The sequence below is a fragment of the Carassius carassius genome, chromosome 5 (genome assembly GCF_963082965.1).
Source record: "Carassius carassius chromosome 5, fCarCar2.1, whole genome shotgun sequence".
Lineage (NCBI taxonomy): Eukaryota > Metazoa > Chordata > Actinopteri > Cypriniformes > Cyprinidae > Carassius > Carassius carassius.
The window spans coordinates 35,959,390-35,978,792 of record NC_081759.1 but is presented as its reverse complement, the minus strand read 5'-3'; the positions used below and the strand labels follow the sequence as shown (position 1 = coordinate 35,978,792).

The 19,403-nt window shown below is 40.6% G+C and overlaps 2 protein-coding genes across 3 annotated transcripts; both read left to right on the top strand.

The window, feature by feature from the left end:
• The first annotated feature begins 6,366 nt into the window (after positions 1-6,366).
• Positions 6,367-8,882, top strand: LOC132141457 (uncharacterized). Its single transcript, XM_059550978.1, has 4 exons — positions 6,367-6,507; positions 7,347-7,667; positions 8,095-8,183; positions 8,510-8,882. Exons 1-4 carry the CDS (start codon positions 6,423-6,425, stop codon positions 8,660-8,662), a joined length of 648 nt encoding a protein of 215 aa, XP_059406961.1. The 5' UTR covers positions 6,367-6,422; the 3' UTR covers positions 8,663-8,882.
• Positions 8,883-10,984: 2,102 nt separating this feature from the next.
• LOC132141456 (procathepsin L-like) lies at positions 10,985-13,239 on the top strand. Of its 2 annotated transcripts, XM_059550977.1 has the most exons (8): positions 10,985-11,003; positions 11,315-11,453; positions 11,565-11,687; positions 11,832-11,984; positions 12,095-12,319; positions 12,463-12,631; positions 12,783-12,900; positions 13,029-13,239. In XM_059550977.1, exons 2-8 carry the CDS (start codon positions 11,328-11,330, stop codon positions 13,126-13,128), a joined length of 1,014 nt encoding a protein of 337 aa, XP_059406960.1. In that variant the 5' UTR covers positions 10,985-11,003; positions 11,315-11,327; the 3' UTR covers positions 13,129-13,239. The 2 variants fall into 2 exon arrangements, with proteins under 2 accessions (XP_059406960.1, XP_059406959.1); XM_059550976.1 differs by lacking the exon at positions 10,985-11,003 and having other exon boundaries at positions 11,239-11,453.
• The last annotated feature ends 6,164 nt before the right edge of the window (positions 13,240-19,403 follow it).

The window sequence follows — 19,403 nt, the reverse complement described above, 5'->3', positions numbered from 1 at the left end:
CCGAGTACGTTCTCTTACGAGAGTTCTCTCGTACTGCGTCTTATCTAAGACGCTACGGGAACCCCATGTAAAGCGCCGTGCATGCAGGGATCACACACCAATAAACCTGGAAGCGACGCCCAGGATTTACAGTGCACAATCACCAGAGGGACTCACAGAGAGTCTTAGAACAGGAGGGGGGGGGCCCTCCGTCCCATATCTAGCAGCGTCCGTAGACGTGGCAATATGACATCACATAATCAAGGCAAGGCCTGACCAATGTGGTAATGTGGGTCTTACGCAATACTGCCCATATAACAGTTGGCAGCGCATAGCGCTTGTGATCTCAGAGTTCCAATCAGGACCCTGATTCAACTATACCGACAGCAGCTTTGCTTGCAGGGCGGGAACCTCCAGGTTATAGAACCTGATAAATGTAGACGGCGAGGCCCATCCTGCCGCCATACATATATCCTGTAAGGAGATCCCACTAGACCACGCCCACGACGAGGCGACGCCTCTTGTGGAGTGTGCTCTGACGCCCAGTGGGCACTGAAGGCCCCTGGAAGCGTAAGCTAACGCTATGGCGTCAACTATCCATCTGGATAGGCTCTTTCTCGAAACAGCCATTCCCTTGGAACGTCCACTGAACGAGACAAACAGCTGCTCAGTCTGTCTGAAGACAGCGGAGCGAGACACATAATCTCTTAAAGCCCTAACGGGGCAAAGAAGACTCGAGTCTCCATCCTCTCCTGACACCGACAGGGCAGACAGGGAAATAACCTGAGCCCGAAACGGCATGTTGAGTGCCTAGGTTTGAGTATGACCCTTGAGTCATTAGGCCCAAACTCCAAGCACGTCGGGCTCACCGAGAGCGCGTGCAGGTCACCCACACGCTTCACTGAAGCAAGAGCCAACAAGAACACCGTCTTGAATGACAGATGTTTGAGGCTAATCGTTCGGATAGGCTCGAAAGGGGAACCTTTCATGGCCTCCAAAACCGTCGAGAGGTCCCATACAGGGACTGACGGAGGTCTGGGAGGATTCAGCCTCCTAGCTCCTCTAAGGAAGCGGATGACCAAATCGTTCCTTCCTATTGACTGACCGAGCGTTGTCTCAAAAAACGCTGCAATAGCCGCCACATAAACTTTGAGCGTGGAGGGGGCTCTGCCCTTATCCAACAGCTCCTGTAGGAAGGAGAGAACCTCCGTCACCTCACAACTAAGGGGTGAACGTCCCCAAGCTGTGCACCAGCTGGAGAATATTGACCACTTTGAGGCATACAGCCGTCGAGTCGACGGAGCTCTAGCCTGAGTGATGGTATTTAGCACTCCCACTGAGAGATCAGCGGGTAACCGTTGAGCGCCCACACATGGAGGGACCACAACTCCGGTTGAGGGTGCCAAATCGAGCCCCTGGCCTGCGAGAGGAGGTCCCTCCTCAACGGCACTGGCCACGGGGCAGTGTCTGCTAACTGCATCAAATCTGGAAACCATGGTTCGTTCTTCCAAAGTGGTGCTACAAGCAGCACTGAGCATCTCGTTTCCCTCACCCGTACTATCACCTGCGGAAGGAGGGAGACCGGGGGGAAAGCATAGAGCGGACAGCACGGCCACCTTTGTGACAGCGCGCTTTCGTTCTTGGAAAAGAACGCGGGGCAGTGAGCGTTTTCGTGGGACGCGAAGAGGTCCACTTCCGCCCTGCCAAATCTCTCCCACAACAGCTGGACTGTCTGTGGGTGTAGAGACCATTCGCCCGTGGGAATGTTGTTTCTGGACAGTCTGTCTGGACCCAGATTCTGTAGCCCAGGCACATGAACTGCTCTCAGCGAGCGCAAGTTGCGCTGAGCCCAAACCAGGAGGCGTTCTGCCAACCTGTACAGGTTTCGGGACCTGAGACCGCCCTGGCGATTTATATAGGACACCCCAGACATGTTGTCCGAACGGACTAAGACGTGGTGGCCCTTGATTCGGAGAGCTCGCTGCGCGTTGAATGCCCAACGCGCGCTGTGGTGACAGCCGCTCCGTCATGGAGCATGAGTCCAGAGCTATACCCAAAAACAGTATCGTCTGACTGGGGTTCAGCGAACTCTTCATCCAGTTGACACTGAGACCGAGTTTCTCGAGGTGATCGAGTAAAATGGCCCCGTGTTCCACGAGCTCTGATCGTGATTGAGCCAGAATCAGCCAGTCATCCAAATAGTTCAGCACTCGCATGCCTCTGAGTCTGAGAGGAGCGAGCGCTGCGTCCATGCACCTCGTAAACGTACGAGGAGCCGTGGAAAAGCCGAACGGCAGGACTGTATACTGGTATGTCTGGCCCTCGAAGGCGAATCTCAAGTATCGCCTGTGACGTGACGCTATCTGTATTTGAAAATACGCGTCCTTCAGATCCATCGACATGAACCAGTCTCCTCTGCGAATATGCGCAAAGAGTTTCCTGGTCGTAAGCATTTTGAAACTGTGTTTCACCAATTAATTGTTCAGCTGTCTTAGATCCAGTATGGGCCTGAGACCCCCGTCTTTCTTGGGCACTAGAAAGTATCTGCTGTACAGCCCCACTTCGCTTTGAGCTTGAGATACAGGCTCCACAGCCCCTTTGCTCAACAGTTTTGATATTTCGGCCCGAAGTAGGTGTGCTACTTCTGTTTTGACGCACGCTAAAAAGCGCGGAGAATGTCGAAAAAACTGTAGCGAGTAGCCTCTCTTTATAATGTCTAGCACCCAATCCGAAACCCCTGGAAGCGCTGACCATGCATCTGCATGAATGGCTAAGGGTTGGATGCGAAGCGTGCTCTGTTGGCTGGGCAACGGCGGCACTTCGGTGTGCTGTAACATGGGCGTTATGCCTGTGACGTTTGAGGCGAGGAGCGTGCTGATCACAGCGGGCAGATCGCTCTTCCTCGACCCCGCCACGGTGCTTAACCGAGTGAGGGAGGGCTGAGCGGGTCCTGTGGGACTCGTGCTGTCTGTGAGTAACTGTGGGCTGTAAGCATGCACATTTACTGCTTTCGACTCGCTGTCTGCCTGGGCAGAGCGCACGTGCACGAGTTTCATTTTTACAGAAACCACAGAAGCCATAACCCGTCCCATGGCCTGTGCAGCAGACTTAGTAGCGCGGAGAGAGAGAGATCCGAAGCACTCCTCAAATCCACGAGACAGATAGCTTCAGGTCCCATCTCATCCACCTTACGGAGGAGATCACCCTGGAAAATCTGCAGCGTGGCCATGGTGTGTAACGCAGACGCAGCCTGCCCAGCAGCAGAAAAGATCCGCGCGAGCAGAGATGACGTCATGCGGCAGGCTTTCGATGGCAACGCCGCTTTCGTCCGCCGTCCAGCAGAGGGCAGGCAAAGGTGCGTCGCTATAGCCTGTTCCACCGGCGGAAGTGACTGGTAGCCTCTGTTTTTAGCATCATCCAGTGCGGAGAATGCTGGCGAAACAGACGAACGAGTTCGCGCCGAGTATGGAGTGTTCCAAGCTTTCGCCACTTCTTCATGAAGCTCAGGAAGAAACGGGGCGGGCTTTGAGCTAGGAGAAGTATGCTCATCCGGAAGAAAGCTACCATCCAGCCGGGAACGAGAGGGGGGCGCTGGTGCAGACCACTCGAGGCCGAGGCTCGTCGCGGCCAGCGTGAGCACTCGCATCAGCTCCTTCTTCTTCTAAGCAGAAGGCGCGAGATCCCCGGAGCTTGCCCAACCCTCACTGCCCGAGGCTAGCAAAGAGCACGTGTCCTCTTCCCCCGACGCGGCCCTGAGTTCCACTTCCTCGGAAGACGCGGCAGCAGACAGCGGGCGCTGACCATCGGGAAGCGATGCAGGGGAGGCCGGTGAAGCAGGGAGAACCGGCGAGCTTGGTTGAGCTGGAGACGGTTCCGGAATTTGCTGGGAGCGGCGCTTTTTACGGCGCTGCGGTGCAGCGGGGAATGCAGGCTCGGAAAAGAATGCCAGGCGAGTCCTCAGAGTCACCATCGGCAGTAGCTCGCAGTGAGGGCAGCCGCCGTCAGCGAGCGCGAGCGCTGCATGATCCTCACCCAGGCAGGAGACACAGATGACGTGACGGTCTCCTTCACTGAGCGGGGCTCTGCACGAGCCGCACGAGGGCATCTTTAAAAAGACGCAGCTCTTTTACGAGTGTGTGTCGCAGGGCGAACACACACGAGGATACAAAAAGGATATAGGCGCCGGAACGCGCAGCAGGAACGGCAGTGGAAGGCGGCGTAGGCCAGCGGCTTCAGGAGTGGCTCATCCCGCTGAGATGCTATCGACGGCGCTTGCTTCCTCTCGTGATCCAATGATGCGTGAGCTTCGCTGAAGAGATGAAAAATCAGGTGAGTCAGCCTTTTCGAGCTCCCTTTATAGGGCTAGGCCACACCCGTTTCGGCGGGAAGTGGCATGGATGGCGCGAGCGCCCTCATTGGTCTGATGTTGCATCAGCCTGCGCTCGATAGGCTTGTGCAGTTGCCGCAGAGCAGCCAATGAGCGAGCGAGCCGTCTAGCCTATGGCTGTGTGCTGCTGCAAATGCGCTTTACAATAATTCAAAATTAAGGATAATTTTTTGCTTCGGTGTTTCGTGAAAAGAGACTTTTCCCGTAGCGTCTTAGCTAAGACGCAGTACGAGAGAACTCTCGTAAGAGAACTCTGTGCATAAATACTGCAACTTTATGGTATAAATGGCCAACTTTGTAATCTGGCTAGCAATCAAGTGTGTGTATGTTGTTAATGATAAGTATAAGAGATATTATGAACATGTGATCTGATGATAGATAGAACCGGGAAAAATGTGACACCCTGAAATGCTAATAAACAAAAAAATACATTTGACACCAAATTCATAATCCATGTAATTGTAAATATGCTACTATCTTTGTAGTGTGCTCTCTCTCTCTCAGGACAAATGACTACAGGTTTCTGTGTTTAGTACTCACTGAAAAGCAGTGTTAAAGGGGTCATGAACTGAGAAATCTAAATTATATATCTTTTAATATACAAGAAGTGATTTTGCTATAAAAACAATTTGTAAGTTTCAGAACTCAAAACATAATTGTTAAAAAACAGCTTATATTGAAGTCAATCTTTCAAAACGAAAGAATGTGCCACTTTATGACGTAATAGTGTTGCTAAGCACTGCTTCCGCTGAAGATCATCAACACCTGATTCTACATCACTGCCTGTTTAGCCCCGCCCTCTGATTCCCACATGTAGCATAAATAATGAGGGAGGCAAACCCAGGTCTATGCAGTCATCGAACAATACACTTTATTTTTAATGAAGTTCCAGACTGCATCAGTAAGAACTTGGTCCTTTGTTCACTTCATGTTACCCTGGATTCATTTACAAACAGGGCACAATTCTACGCAGGTTTTTCAGAAATGTGACGACTATATTGGACTCGACAGTAATGTGGCACTTCACAAGTGTGAGTAACTGATTTTAGTATGTGGTCACTATTGCTTTGACTGTTATTACAGATTGTTTGATATTTACTGAGTAATAATGTGTTTTTAACCTAAATCACAGCAGTGTACACCTGTAAAGGATGTAGACTGTCAATCATACACAACTATTAGCCGTTCATAGCAGTGAGTGTTTACTTCCAAGTCTACAATCCGCTAGATCTATTCAAACAGTGCGTTCTGATGAGGGGGGTCAAAACAGGACACAAAATAGCATATTACTTCTAAATTATGATGTTTTTGACGTATAATTAGAAGTGGACTTCAGAGAACAGTAAAAAATAAAAAGCAAAGGCAGTTCATGACCCATTTAAGATATGTTGAGGTGTACTTTAAAGTTATGTATCGTCATCTTGAATTAATCCATCATGTCATATATGTAAAAATAAATGTACAAAATAAATTTTGTCATGCACAATAAATAGAATTCCTCTTGCTTTAGTAAGAGTCATTAATTGTGTTGATTACTGTGAAAAGGTTGCGAGTGACCTAGTGATCTTTGCAGCTGAAAAGACAGGAAGTGTTTTTAGCACAATGCTGGCCTTCTTGCCTTTGAGCAACCACAACGTAGATTCAGGGCAAAAATACACTTCCTCCTACAAATATGCAAAATAAAGTGAAAGTACCACACCAGAATATTACAATTTTAATAAAAAAATATGGATATAAGCAATATACAGCTTAATTTTTTTTAAACAAATTGCAGTGTACAAAGTGTCATTGATTTAAAATCTGACTTTAAAAATAACATAGGTCTATTATTCAATCTAGAAATTACAGTCACTCCTGCTCTACTCTACAGATCTTAGATGTGATAATCCTTTACAAGAGGTACATTTATATCTATATTTTTATAGATGTGATTTACTGATACCCTGCCCCCACCTTACGTTATACAGAGCCATCAGCATTGTTTTTGTGGTTACTGTATGTCTGTGCTAAGAATTGTATCAGACGGCATCACACGTCCTGTGTTGCACAAGACACCATGAGGACTGGACAAACTACATCTTTCCTTTTGACCGAACTTCACTGGATCCATCTGTTGATATTCTTTATAACCCTTATAACAGGTATGTTTTGAGTATATGACTGACACACACACACACACACACACACACACACACACATACACAAAGAGAGAGGATTTACTTTTTAATATTTAGGCTGGTACCGTTCAAAATGTTGAGGTCTATACATTTTTGTGAGGATTTTGAAAGAAGTCTCTTGTGCTCACCAAGGTTGCATTATTTTTTTTAAAATAACAAATAAAATTGCAGTAATATTGTAAAATATTAGTGCATAACGAAATAGCTACCTAACTGTTTTCTGTTTAAAAGAAATGTATTCCTATAATGGCAAAGCTGAATTTTCAACAGCTGTTACCCCAGTCTTCAATGTTACATGATTCTTCAAAAATCATGCTAATATGCTGGATTGTTGCTCAAGAAACGTTTTTTATTTTGTATTATTATTATCAGTGTGAACACAATTGTGCTGGTTAATATGTATGTGAAAAGCATGATGCCTTTTTTCAGGATTCAAAGGTTCAAATCAACACATATTAAATATTTTATAACAATGAGAAGTCTCTACTGTAATTTTTAATCAATTTAATGCATCTTGGCTGAATAAAAGTATTGTTTTCTTAAATGAATTTCATAAATGAAAAATCTTACTGCCCTCGAACCTTTAAATGGTTTCCTTAAAATTTATTTAAGGAAAGTGAGTTAGATTTGCTACAGTTTCAATAGCAGCTAAAAAAAATAAAGAAAGTGTACATTTACTGCTTCGCTGATTAAAAACTAATATACTGATCACACTGAAAAAAAAATCTTAAATTATGAAAATTGTTGTTTTGACAGTTACATAGTACTTTATTTGCACTTCATTCTCTGTTTGTTTTTCATAGGGGCCTTGACAAATGAAGATGTGATAAAAGCTCGGTTGGGTGGGAGTGCATCTTTTAATTTTAAGGTTACAACAGGCATGAAAGTAATCCTGGCTGTATGGAAAAAGTGTCCAGATAAGAAGGTTTTTGTGTTCAGCCCCATGCATGGACTTGAAATATTTGACAACAACTATGCTGGTCGCATTTCCGTAAAATCTAACCATGACATTATACTGAATAAATTACAAGAGAGTGACTTTGTGAATTACTGTTACGAACTCACCACTTTCCCAAATGGGAGTCTTCAAGGACAAAATAAGCTAGAGAAAATGACAGAAAATGGTGAGAACATTTATTTCATAAAACATCTTCCTCAGCATAACACCAAGCATAGTATTGTTATTGCTTATTATGGCTATTTACCTAGTCACACCCATTTAACACTTAGAATCAAGTATGAGGGTCATGACACAATATAACAAACTCTTTCTTTGTTTGTTAAAAAACATAATACACATAACATTCAAATTAAATGCATTCTAAAGTTCTGACAAACTTCATGCAATAAAAAAAAGAGAAGGATAATAGAGTGTGATCTGTGAATATTTGTTTTTGCATATACTTATAGTTTGTTTTGACTCTGTTGTAATTGTATAATCTGAATATAAATTTGATGTTTGTTAATGCGCAGACCTGCATTTTTCACAATAATAAGAAACAGAGAAACTTGAAGAAACAAAAAGGAAACCTTGTGTTAATCTTCTCGCAGGTGATGTGCCCATCATGATAATCTCTGTGGGTTGCAGCATAGGTTTAATGGTATTATGTGCAATCATCGTCGGAGGAGTTTGCTATAAGGTAATAATCCCAAACTGTCCACATGCTACAGAACAAAAAAATAATAATCTGCTGAATTCGATGCAACGACATATGACTGAGTGGTTTAAGTGAATGATTACAAAAATGTAAACTTACTATAAATGTAAGTCGCTTTGGATAAAGGTGTCTGCTAAATGCTTAAATGTAAAGTTAAATTCATTCTGCTCATGTTTAATGAATAAGGCCAATGTGAGTGCCACACACTTCTTAAAAAAGTTGTGTAATGTCTTCTGTAAATAGGTTTTAGTAACATCAGGTGTCATGTTTGACCAAATGTTTAATTTGACCAATGTCTCTTCTTTTAGAAGAGAAAAAGCAACACTGCGTCGCATCCTGGAGGACCTCCTGGCAGTCAGCCCTCTGTGCGGATGAAAAATAAGAAGCGACCCAAGCGCCTGCGCTCACAGAATGAAGAAGAGGTGGAAAATGAAGACTTAAATTACATGGACATGAATTGACACACTATGTCTATAATATATATTACTGTTTTTACTGTAGATAATTTTTATAATTGGCAAAAAAGAAGTCAGAAAAATATCATGAGGAACAATGATCTCATGTGGACTGGTATGCACTCATGTGCTTTTCTTTCTACCTTAGACTCTCTTATTTTTGTATTAATTTTTGTTTTGTAATATACCACTTTTTTGTCTGAGGCAGTAAACATGTTGTCTCTGTTTTTGTTCTGTTGTTCTTTTTTTCATCAAGATAACTTAAAAATATGATTAGGATGATTAGAAGATGTTTATCGGTAGTTTTGTTTTAGTCATTTGATCTGGCCTCAGTCAAAAGCATGATGCTAACATCATTATACTCTAACTGAGTTTTAGTTATGATTAAAGTCTCCTTTGTTGCCTGAAGTGGGTCAAGGAATGATCACTGTAACTTGCAGAAGTCAAAAGTGCAATCAATCAGCTTAATTCATCCTAAAAACTTGCATTAACCTTGTTGTTCAGATGGTGGCAGTGTACAAGATTGAATGATTCTAAGCAAGGATGCGTTCCATATAAATATCTGTTTTTTTTAATGAAATATTACCACTTCCAAAAGTATCATTAACAATAATGAAATTAGTAAATTAGCAGAAGTTTCAACTTTTGTGACAGGAAATGGCATTAGTTGTATGTGGACTTTTTTATTCAGTTTCATCGGTTATTCAGTTAACCACAAGAAAAGTCACTTCCTGGCCTCTGAGTGATCTTTCAGCTCATCGGCAGGAGGAGCAGAAGGGTCTCTTTTTTGTTGCATTGTTTGAAGTTTGATTACCACTCGGTTTGGTCATTTGTTCCAACTCCTCTCAGATTCTGATGACATCACAGCTGATTGACTGAATTAATCATGAAAGTATTCACACAATAATCTTAAACACTTACTACAGACGTCACATCTCACTGCTTCCTCTTCAGAAATGCAAACATACAAACATACAAAACAGCTCTTGCACAAAGCCACAGAATAAACTGTATTACATGTACTGGAAAGTGAAACAGGTAACATCCTGCTGTGTCTTTTAGGGTATCAACAAGTTGCAAAGGTTACATGTAAATTTAGAGTCTCACTCCACACCACAGTTTTGTTTTCTGTTTCCTTTTTCCTTGCTGTATGCAAGAAATATCAGTGGTTGCATTGTGGTTTTTGGTAACTGTCAAAGGTTTGTGTGGAATAATTGGTTTTTATTATAAAACAAATACTTTATGACATAATTTTATATCAATAAAATGTGACTTAAGCCATCATAGAGACTAGCACATGTATAACAGTAATGATTTATACTGTATGTACTAAATAAAAACATGTCCAGTAAATATTATTTATTTATACATATAAAATACCTGCATTTGTAACAGAGAAAGGCAGAAAAAGTGAGTTTCAGAAGAACCCCTGCATTAAGAGGACATTTCTGAAGGAATCAAGTGATGTTTATTGCATTAAAAGGCCACTTTTAATGTCCAAGAATCCTTCTAGAGTTTTTCATACATTATTACCTATAATTATAATATTACTCGATATTATATTAAGGTAATATACTTTTCAGCATATGTTGTTATATTAAGAACAAAAACAACAAAAAGGTTTAAACTTAAAATACAATTTGTGTGAAAATTATATATAAAAAATTATGCGTTTTCTGCAACTGAAAGACCAAGCTTAGCCACCAATACTAAGAAGTACTGTGTCTGCTATATTTAGTATATTGAGTCATACAAAACACAAGTCGCTGATCTGCTTCAGAACGCTTGGTTAGGGAATTTTTTTAGGGCCTAAGCGTTTTCACTGATAAATTTCTGTCTGAGCATGTTGTATTTGTCATGATGTGTGCTTCATGTCATGATCATCACAAGCACAAATTAAAATATAAATAAAGACAACAGAGAAAAGCATAGAACTCTCATGAACACAATGCATCCTTTAAAATAACCTTCATTTAAAACATTTATTTTAACTGATTGATAATTCTCATTTAATCTCATTAATTTTCACACCTACTAATCAAATGTTTAATTTTCGAATTAAACTAAGTTCCCCTCGTATGTCATAAATGATTATATATAAAATATAGGCGAAGAGTTTTTGGATGTAACTATTAATCTTGTTACAATATATGCAAGTGATGAGTTCTCGATCTTGTGATGGTGGATCACATGAGTAAATGAGATTCTTGCTTGACTTGATTGGCTGTGAACACTTTGCTCATCATCACCCTCAGCCAATGAGATTCCGCCTATTTATCGGCACGCTTTAAATCACGCTCAGTTGTAAACAATAATGACAGTCAATCATTTCGTTTGCTGTTTAAAGGTGAGTTATTATTTACATTTCGGCTTTAGTGTGGTTTTTCTTTTTTCTTTTGGACACGGTGCTCGAATTATATTTACGTGGGTTTCTGCTTGGCCTGTAGTGTTTTTTTTATTTTTTTGGTTAAACTTAAAAATAAGTTATTTTTATTTATTTATTTTGATCGTCGTGTTACGTGGTTGTATGCCTATAAGGTCTTTTTAGCACAACTTGCACACGGAGTTTAACAGTTTAACTGGTTTAACGTTTACTGCTGTAGTCTGTGTAACTCCTGTTACATTCTTCCAAATTGTATCTGTTTTCCTCTGTCACAGTCTTCCAGGCAGGATGATGTTTGCTTCACTCCTCACGCTATGCTTGAGTGCAGTGTTTGCTGCTCCAAGCTTAAACCTGTTGCAGTTAGACAATCACTGGCACCTCTGGAAGAGCTGGCATGGAAAAAACTATCATGAAGTGGGTAGTATAGAGTCTGTAGCCAAACATGAATCAATTTTCAACACAACTGAAAAGCAACATCTTTTACAGAACTTTTTCAGTGGCTACAATGTCTGTTTTCCTCCTCAGAAAGAAGAGGGCTGGAGAAGAATAGTGTGGGAGAAGAACTTGAGGAAAATTGAGCTGCACAACCTTGAGCACGCTGTGGGCAAACACGCCTTCCGACTGGGCATGAACCAATATGGTGATATGGTAAATGGTTCAGTTTGACTTCTGATTTGTTATCTACAACATCTAAACCGATGGATCTGCTGTAAACTGGCTCTTACATACTTGATTAACACTGGGATTATGACTCCTCTTATTAAACCCTTTTGTTTTGCATTTTCACTTTAGACAAATGAGGAGTTCAGACAGGCAATGCATGGTTACAATCATGACCACAGTCGGAAATCAAAAGGCTCATTGTTCATGGAACCCAGCTTTTTTGAAGCCCCTCAACAGGTTGACTGGAGAGAGAAGGGTTATGTTACTCCTATCAAAGACCAAGTAAGCAGTTTAACTAGTTCCTGTAGCTTGTTTATTCTGTATCTGGTAATATTTTAAACCGCATGTTTTGCTTGACTCTTTGGCAACAAAGTCATGTTTTGTGGTCCTAGAAACGTTGTGGATCTTGCTGGGCTTTCAGCTCAACTGGTGCCTTGGAGGGTCAGCTATTCCGCAAAACTGGAAAGTTGGTTTCTCTGAGTGAGCAAAACCTGATGGACTGTTCCAGACCGGAGGGCAATCTAGGCTGTAATGGAGGCCTCATGGACCAGGCTTTCCAGTATGTTCAGGACAACAAAGGGCTGGATTCAGAAGAGTCATATCCCTACCTTGGAACGGTAAGAATCAGTGGTTTGCTCTCTTTGACTTGTTAGTTAATCTATTGTGGGTGTCAACCTTCAGTGTTTTGTTCCCATTTCAACATGTATCATTTGAATATTCACATGTAGGTTTTTTTTTTATTTTTTTTAAACCCATACAGGATGATCAGGCATGCCGCTATGACCCCCGATATAATGCTGCCAATGACACTGGTTTTGTGGACATTCCCAGTGGTAAAGAACATGCTCTAATGAGGGCTGTTGCTGCTGTGGGTCCTGTAGCGGTTGCCATTGATGCTGGACATGAATCCTTCCAGTTCTATCAGTCTGGTGAGTGACTATCCCTGAGCTGTGTAAACGGTCTAATTCTGATAAATTTTAATTATGCAAAAACTTGTATGAACCATTACAAAACTACATGGCTTGCCTTTTAAACTGGAGTCAGAATGAACGTATCTTAATCCTTTCTAACCTTCTGTAGGCATCTATTATGAGAGTGAGTGCAGCACTGAAGAACTTGACCATGCAGTCCTGGTGGTTGGTTATGGTTATGAGGGTGCTGATGTTGCTGGGAAGAGATACTGGATTGTGAAGAACAGGTGTGACTTGCCTCTGGAGTCCTTTTTAATGATGCATTCCATTCTAATTTTCGAAAACCTTTTAACAACCTCATTTGCATGTTGTGTGGTTTTTTTTATTTTTATTAAACGTGTTCCGTATCTTCTAGCTGGACTGAGCAATGGGGCGACAAAGGCTACATCTACATGGCCAAAGACCAACAGAACCATTGTGGCATTGCCACATCTGCCAGCTATCCCCTAGTGTAAGGCCACTGGCCTGTTCTCTGCATTCTGGAAATGCCAGTAGTTCACCTATTTAATTTCTTTTAATATTTCATGCTGTTTTAATTTTGTTTATTAAATATTGTAATGCTTTTTGTTTTTTGAATGCTTGTTACTTGTTTTATATTAATTTTAGTCTGGAGCACTGCCAGTATATTGTAGAAAGTTTCTACTGAAGTTAAGCTAATCAAGGTTTTTTTTTTCCAGTGAACCATTTTTGTTTGTGACGCAAGTCACCATTTTTAAGTTTAATATTTTGAGCAATGTTACAGATGTGAACATGGCTCATGTCAAACGTTACATGTATTTGTACAAATTGTGCTTTCTACTTGACTTGTAAATATTTAATCTCCTGGTATAGAAACCTATGAATTATGTTTTTGTACATGTGGGATCTCATGCAAGAATGGTTTGCAAGAAGACCTAAATGTGGTAAAGCCAAAGCGCCAAGTAATGGATTTGTTCTGAGGAGCATTTTTAGAGTTTGGATACTTAAGCAATTTTCTCATTCCACTGAATTGTGCTATGTAACCGTGTGTGTGTGTGTGTGTTTTTTTTTTTTTTTTTGAATCTGAAGATCTGATGAAACAAGTAAAGCAAGGTACTGTACAGTATATAGTGTAAGCACAGCTCCGAATCCACCAGTGCGTGTTGGTAATGTGACACTGACACAACGCCACTTAGCTTGGCTTTGAAGTTTGAGCTGTAAATATGTGAGGTCAGTACATGCTGTGTGTGCTTGTTAGAGAGTCATTCTGAGTCATGTGCTCGGCTTAGCTGTTCTAAGCAGCTTCTAGTTATATCAAACAGCTTTATGGTTAACAAATATTATTCAAGTCATTTCTTTCAGCATTTGCTTTGATTATGTCTTGAACATAATTTGATCATTGTTTATGTCAGCAATGAGTCCAGGAATGATATGGAGTTACATTGTAGCTTTTGCTTTATTAAAAAAGTGCAGCTGATGGAGTTGAAGTGAAAATGCTATATGCTTGACTGGTTGTGAACACTGTCTTTCTTTCTTTTTCCTCTTTGCAAAGTTAGAAGGCTTTGAACTATAGTGTATGTTGTACAGTGTGTTTTCCCCTATTAAAAGTTTATCTCACCTCGAAATAAAAAAGCATTCCAGTTAGCTAGATTGGAACACATTTCTAAGCCATATATATATATATATATATATATATATTTAATTATCACAATTACAAAGGTGGCAAAATAAAGAATATCGCATAATAAAAAATTCTGTAGCACGAGCGCCCTCTGCTGATAGAGTCTTTCCTATACATTCAAGAACACACTGTAAATGGCAGCACAGTTTTAATCTGTGCATATTTCTGTGCTTATTGATTTTCACAGTATTATGAATATATATATATATATATATATATATATATATATATATATATCTTGTTTTCTACTGGTTAATCAGTCTATGAGAATGTTCACCTTTTTTTAAATAGTTTTTATTTCTAGTTGTAGTTCAGACAGGGGTGGTAAATTGACAGTGATTTATTGTGATATAGTAATGTGGAGTAAACAAGATCAATATCGTTTTTTATAGTTATTCTTTGTCTTCACATGAATAATTTTTGATGAAGATGGATACAGATTCTATCAGTACAATACTTAAAGGGGTCAATGCCATTGCATATTTCTTTTTTAATTGTCATGCCTATTTATATGTGTTGTGTGCCCAAATACATTTAAATTTCAACTCATAATAAGTGTGAATTGTGTAAAACCCTGTTTGTGATGCTTTGTTCTTAGTACACAGAATATTTCAGATCTAACTTAACACAGTAGATCTTAATTGAGTTCCAAAATATGGGCCCTGATTCAGTAAAGATGGTAAGCACTTATTTAAAAAAAAAATTGATTTAGATACCACAGCGCCTGAATGTGTCCCATTGACCACAACATTTTTGTCCCAGTGAATACAATGTGTTATGGACTTTGTGTGTTCAGGCTCATAATTTCTACTTATTTATCAGTTGTAGGGCTGCAACTAACGATTATTTTGATAATCGATTAATCTGTCGATTATTTTTACGATTAATCAGTTTATGTACTTATATTTTAGTTTTCCCCATTTTTTCCCCAAGTAAATTATTAATAAATGGTCTTTATCCTTCAGCATAGATTTTTAAGAGATTTTAACCATTTTGCACTGTCATATCCTAATCAAAAATATACCTGGAGTTGTTTTATTGTGTTAGTAATCCTTTGTCGAACTCTTCTGCAATCAGAACACTGACCCATACTCTAGCAAATTTCACAAGGAGATATCAAATAATGTTTTCACCATGGCAGTCCTTAGAGCTCCTAAAGTAGTTTAACATCCCGAACGAAGCTTATTAAGGAATCTTTCAGAACATATTTTCACGAAGAATAAGGATAAAACAGAATAAAATTGCAGTGCATTGTATTTTATTATTTACTGGGAAACAGCTTTATAGCTTTTGCTGTGAAATTGTAAACAATCCTTCGAATAAAGTGCTAATGGCATGAAACCTGAATGGAACTCACAATTTAAAGTAAAAACCATCAGAAGGTTGTCCAGAAAAAAAAATTGGACACACACAAAAAACCTGCTGTGTGAAAAAGAGCAGTGAATACTTAGAAAAAAAAGTGCATTTCAAATATCTTTAAACATTTACCCCTCTCATTCAGTCATAATTAGGCTGCACGACTGAATTTTGAACTGGTAAACGACAAACTGATCACAGAACATGTTTGTAAAGCTTTAAATGTTAACTGTTAAAAAGCAATGTTATCAGCTTTTACGACTAAACATTTGCAAACAACATTGTACTGGAGAATCTGCACAAATAAAAGTCTTAGGGGCCGTTCACATATCGTGCCTAAAAACGCGTGGAAAACGCTAGGCGCGCCGCTTTCTCCTTTCCAAAGCGCTCGTGCAGAAGCGCCCCTGAGGCGTCTGCCTTTGCTAAGCAACCATGACGTGCTCTCTCCTTGAAGACGCGGAAATTTCAGCAAAGGATAAATGGATTTGCAGCTCAAAAAATCGCTTGCAGTAGCTCTGCTACTAAATTTATTTCAAAATGGAAAACCATATACAACTATGATCAGCTGTTCCTTTCATCTTGACTGAGCTTTTAACGTTGTTACGGGAAAGGATGAAGCTGATTGGTTAGTTCTTGTCACATGACCTGCGATGCGCTTGCAGCATTCTGAAAAGTTGAGATGTTTTTAACTCGATGCGGTGCGGTGTTGGAAATAATGAACTTGAGCGCGCAAAAGACGCGATATGTGAACGTCCCCTTAAACAGTTCAGTAGTGCCGAGTTTACAGGTTACTCTTCTTTTTTGAAGGCTCAAAGTAAAGTACTCCCAGTCTCCCACATCCCGCTAAATGCTGCAGAGACGCTGTTCGGGAAGCACGTGACATAAAACGAGGCCAGCTATTGGCTATTCGCTACTTCTCCTGCTGTACTGGCTGAGTAAAACCTCCGGTGGCTCATTACTGCCACACTTTGGTCACCGCAGATTTGAAATATGCACGAAATTAGCCGCTTACGGCAAATAAAAGTTATTTAGCAACGAATCGATGACTAAATTAGTTGACAACTATTTTAATTATCGATTAAATCGATTCGTTGTTTCAGCTCTAAATTCAGTTGTGACTTTCTCGTATTTGTTATGTATCTCATAACAATAACAAGGAGGTCTCCAAAGACGCTGGAATGCACTTTCAGTAATACTGAATGTTTCAATGTTTGTTAGCTTTCAGTATTATACTTTTAATACAGACTGGTGACTTGTCTTTTGCACAAAGTTAGGGTTAGGTTAGAAGTGTTCACCATGTAATGAGTTTCTTAGCAAATCCAGTGAAGGCGCTTTGATATATGAAAGTGAAAGTGATGTGACATTCAGCCAAGTATGGTGACCCATACTCAGAATTTGTGCTCTTCATTTAACCCATCCAAAGTGCACACACACAGAGCAGTGAACACACACATACACACACACTGTGAACACACACCCAGAACAGTGGGCAGCCATTTATGCTGCGGCGTCCGGGGAGCAGTTGGGGGTCCAATGCCTTGCTCAAGGGCACCTCAGTCGTGGTATTGAGGGTGAAGAGAGCACTGTACATGCACTCCCCCACCCACAGTTCCTGCCGGCCCGAGACTCGAACTCACAACCCTTCGATTGTGAGTCGGATTCCCTAACCACTAGGCCACGACTTCCCTATATATATTTGATTGGATATGTCATGATGAAACTACAGCTTATTTGTGTGGTAGGCACAACAGGTTGTTTTGCAAGATGGTAGAAATAATATGAAAAAGCTGCAACACTTTTTATGTATTGATGATATATAGCCTATTATCTATGTATTCTTATGTATTGACTTGCTTTGCTTTTAAATCGCAAGAGCCCCCTGCTGGAACAGAGATCAGTATTCACCGCAGACACAAAGTGCATTAGAGAGAAGGCAACAAAACAGCAACACAGTGGCTCTATAATCTGTTTTCTCTCTTTCTCTTTTAAATATCATCGATGCTCTTGTAGCAGACCTGTAGTGTTCTGTTAAAATGACACAGTTTTAAGTTTTGTAACATATCACAGCTCTGTTCTCCCAAGTGTACTTTTATCTCCTTTCCACGCTGCTGATTCTTTAACACTTACCATCAACCACATGGTTTGCATTTCCTTTCCATAGTAATTATGTTAATCATGCTGTTTAGATTGCCTTTGAATTAATTTAAATTTCAAATCATAATGTGTTCTACAATGCAGCAGGTTAAAGTCATGTAAGATATGGATATGTAAGCTTCTTCTTTTCTGATTTACATTTTTAAAATGAAATGGGAAATTCATGCTCATTTCTTTTACTGAGATTTAGACAGATTAACTCTCTCTCCCCCTCTCTCTCTATATATATTTATATTACACTGTCAGTGAGTACTATTAAGTGTACTGTAGTCTTACATTTCTTTGTTTAAATGAATATAATTTTAAGATTTTTTAAATATTTATATATGCTGTTTTTTAAATGCATCAAAATATATCCCCCCATTGCTTAAAATATATTTACAATAAAACAGTAAGCACACACACATATACATATATATATTTTTTTTTTTTGCTGCTACTAACTGCTAATCAGTGTATTTTATGTTAATCTTAAATTTAAAGAAAGTTGTGTGCTTGCTAAAAATGTATCGCTCACAGTCCATCAATTAAAGTTCAATTTGGACTTGACTGAAAGTGGTCATGTCTGCGTGTGTAACTTGTTTTCTTTGTAATTTGTCCGTCTATTTCCACCAATTTGACCAATTCAGGCTGGTTTGTGGACCTGCTGCGAGCACCATAGGTGGTCATCATTGCATTGACAAGCTAATCAGCCAAACCTGTTTTTTTTCTGCAATCACAGATCTTTGCACAGTACCAAAAAAATGATATATTACATGATCTTCCACTGGATGGCAGTAAGTAAAATCAGCCCATGTATTTGAGACACCGCAGACCTTGTCCTGTAAGGCCACTGCGACCTTTAGTTCTTGGAACTGATGTTGTGGAACGTCTAATGACTGCAATCAAAACTACTCAAATCTGAAGTATGAACAACAACACGAGCTGCCTGAGAAACAGCCGACGTTGCCAGCAGTGTTATAGGCTGCGCTCCTCGACTGCAAAATAAATATGAAAACTTTGACCTGTGCTTTTGTGCGGTGGTGGCAAATTTAGCTACATTGGGCTTCTCTTAAATGGAGCGGGGAAAAATAACTGGAACACAATGAGGGAAAAGAAGTTTGTCAGACTTCATTAAGTATCAAGGGAACATCGCTGGAACTGGCAACGCAAAGCGCACCGGGCCCGTGTGCCATTAATCACGTCTGACAAGGAACCGGAGCAGGGGGCGTAGGGAGGGAGCGCAGTACGCGGGTGTCGCTGCCAGCGACTCTGTTTATGATTACTGCGAGGGGTCCTGACTAAGCTAGGAGCCGAAGAGGAGCAGAGCAGAAACCCAAGATCAGGAAAAAGTCAAAGCCAAGGAGCTCTCATCCAGCATTACTCCTCCACCTTTTCAAAATGACACAGCCACCAATATGATTAGACCAGAGGGCAGACTATCCTCCAAACAATTACTAAGCAGTTGAAAAATTGAATGGTGTAGAAAAACGGTGAGATATTGCCTTTCAAAGCAAAGTCATCAGTGTATAAAGGTTTGCTCTACTTTAATTTGCCATTGTGCAGGCTTGTATCAGGGGGAGGGGGAGAGAGGGACAGAAA

Coding starts and splice junctions, on each gene's coding strand:
- LOC132141457 (XM_059550978.1), top strand. CDS start 6,423: ATGAGGACTGGACAAACTACATCTTTCCTTTTGACCGAACTTCACTGG. Junction 6,508..7,346: donor CTTTATAACCCTTATAACAG/GTATGTTTTGAG, acceptor TGTTTTTCATAG/GGGCCTTGACAAATGAAGAT. Junction 7,668..8,094: donor AGAGAAAATGACAGAAAATG/GTGAGAACATTT, acceptor ATCTTCTCGCAG/GTGATGTGCCCATCATGATA.
- LOC132141456 (XM_059550977.1), top strand. CDS start 11,328: ATGATGTTTGCTTCACTCCTCACGCTATGCTTGAGTGCAGTGTTTGCT. Junction 11,454..11,564: donor ATGGAAAAAACTATCATGAA/GTGGGTAGTATA, acceptor TTTCCTCCTCAG/AAAGAAGAGGGCTGGAGAAG. Junction 12,901..13,028: donor TACTGGATTGTGAAGAACAG/GTGTGACTTGCC, acceptor CGTATCTTCTAG/CTGGACTGAGCAATGGGGCG.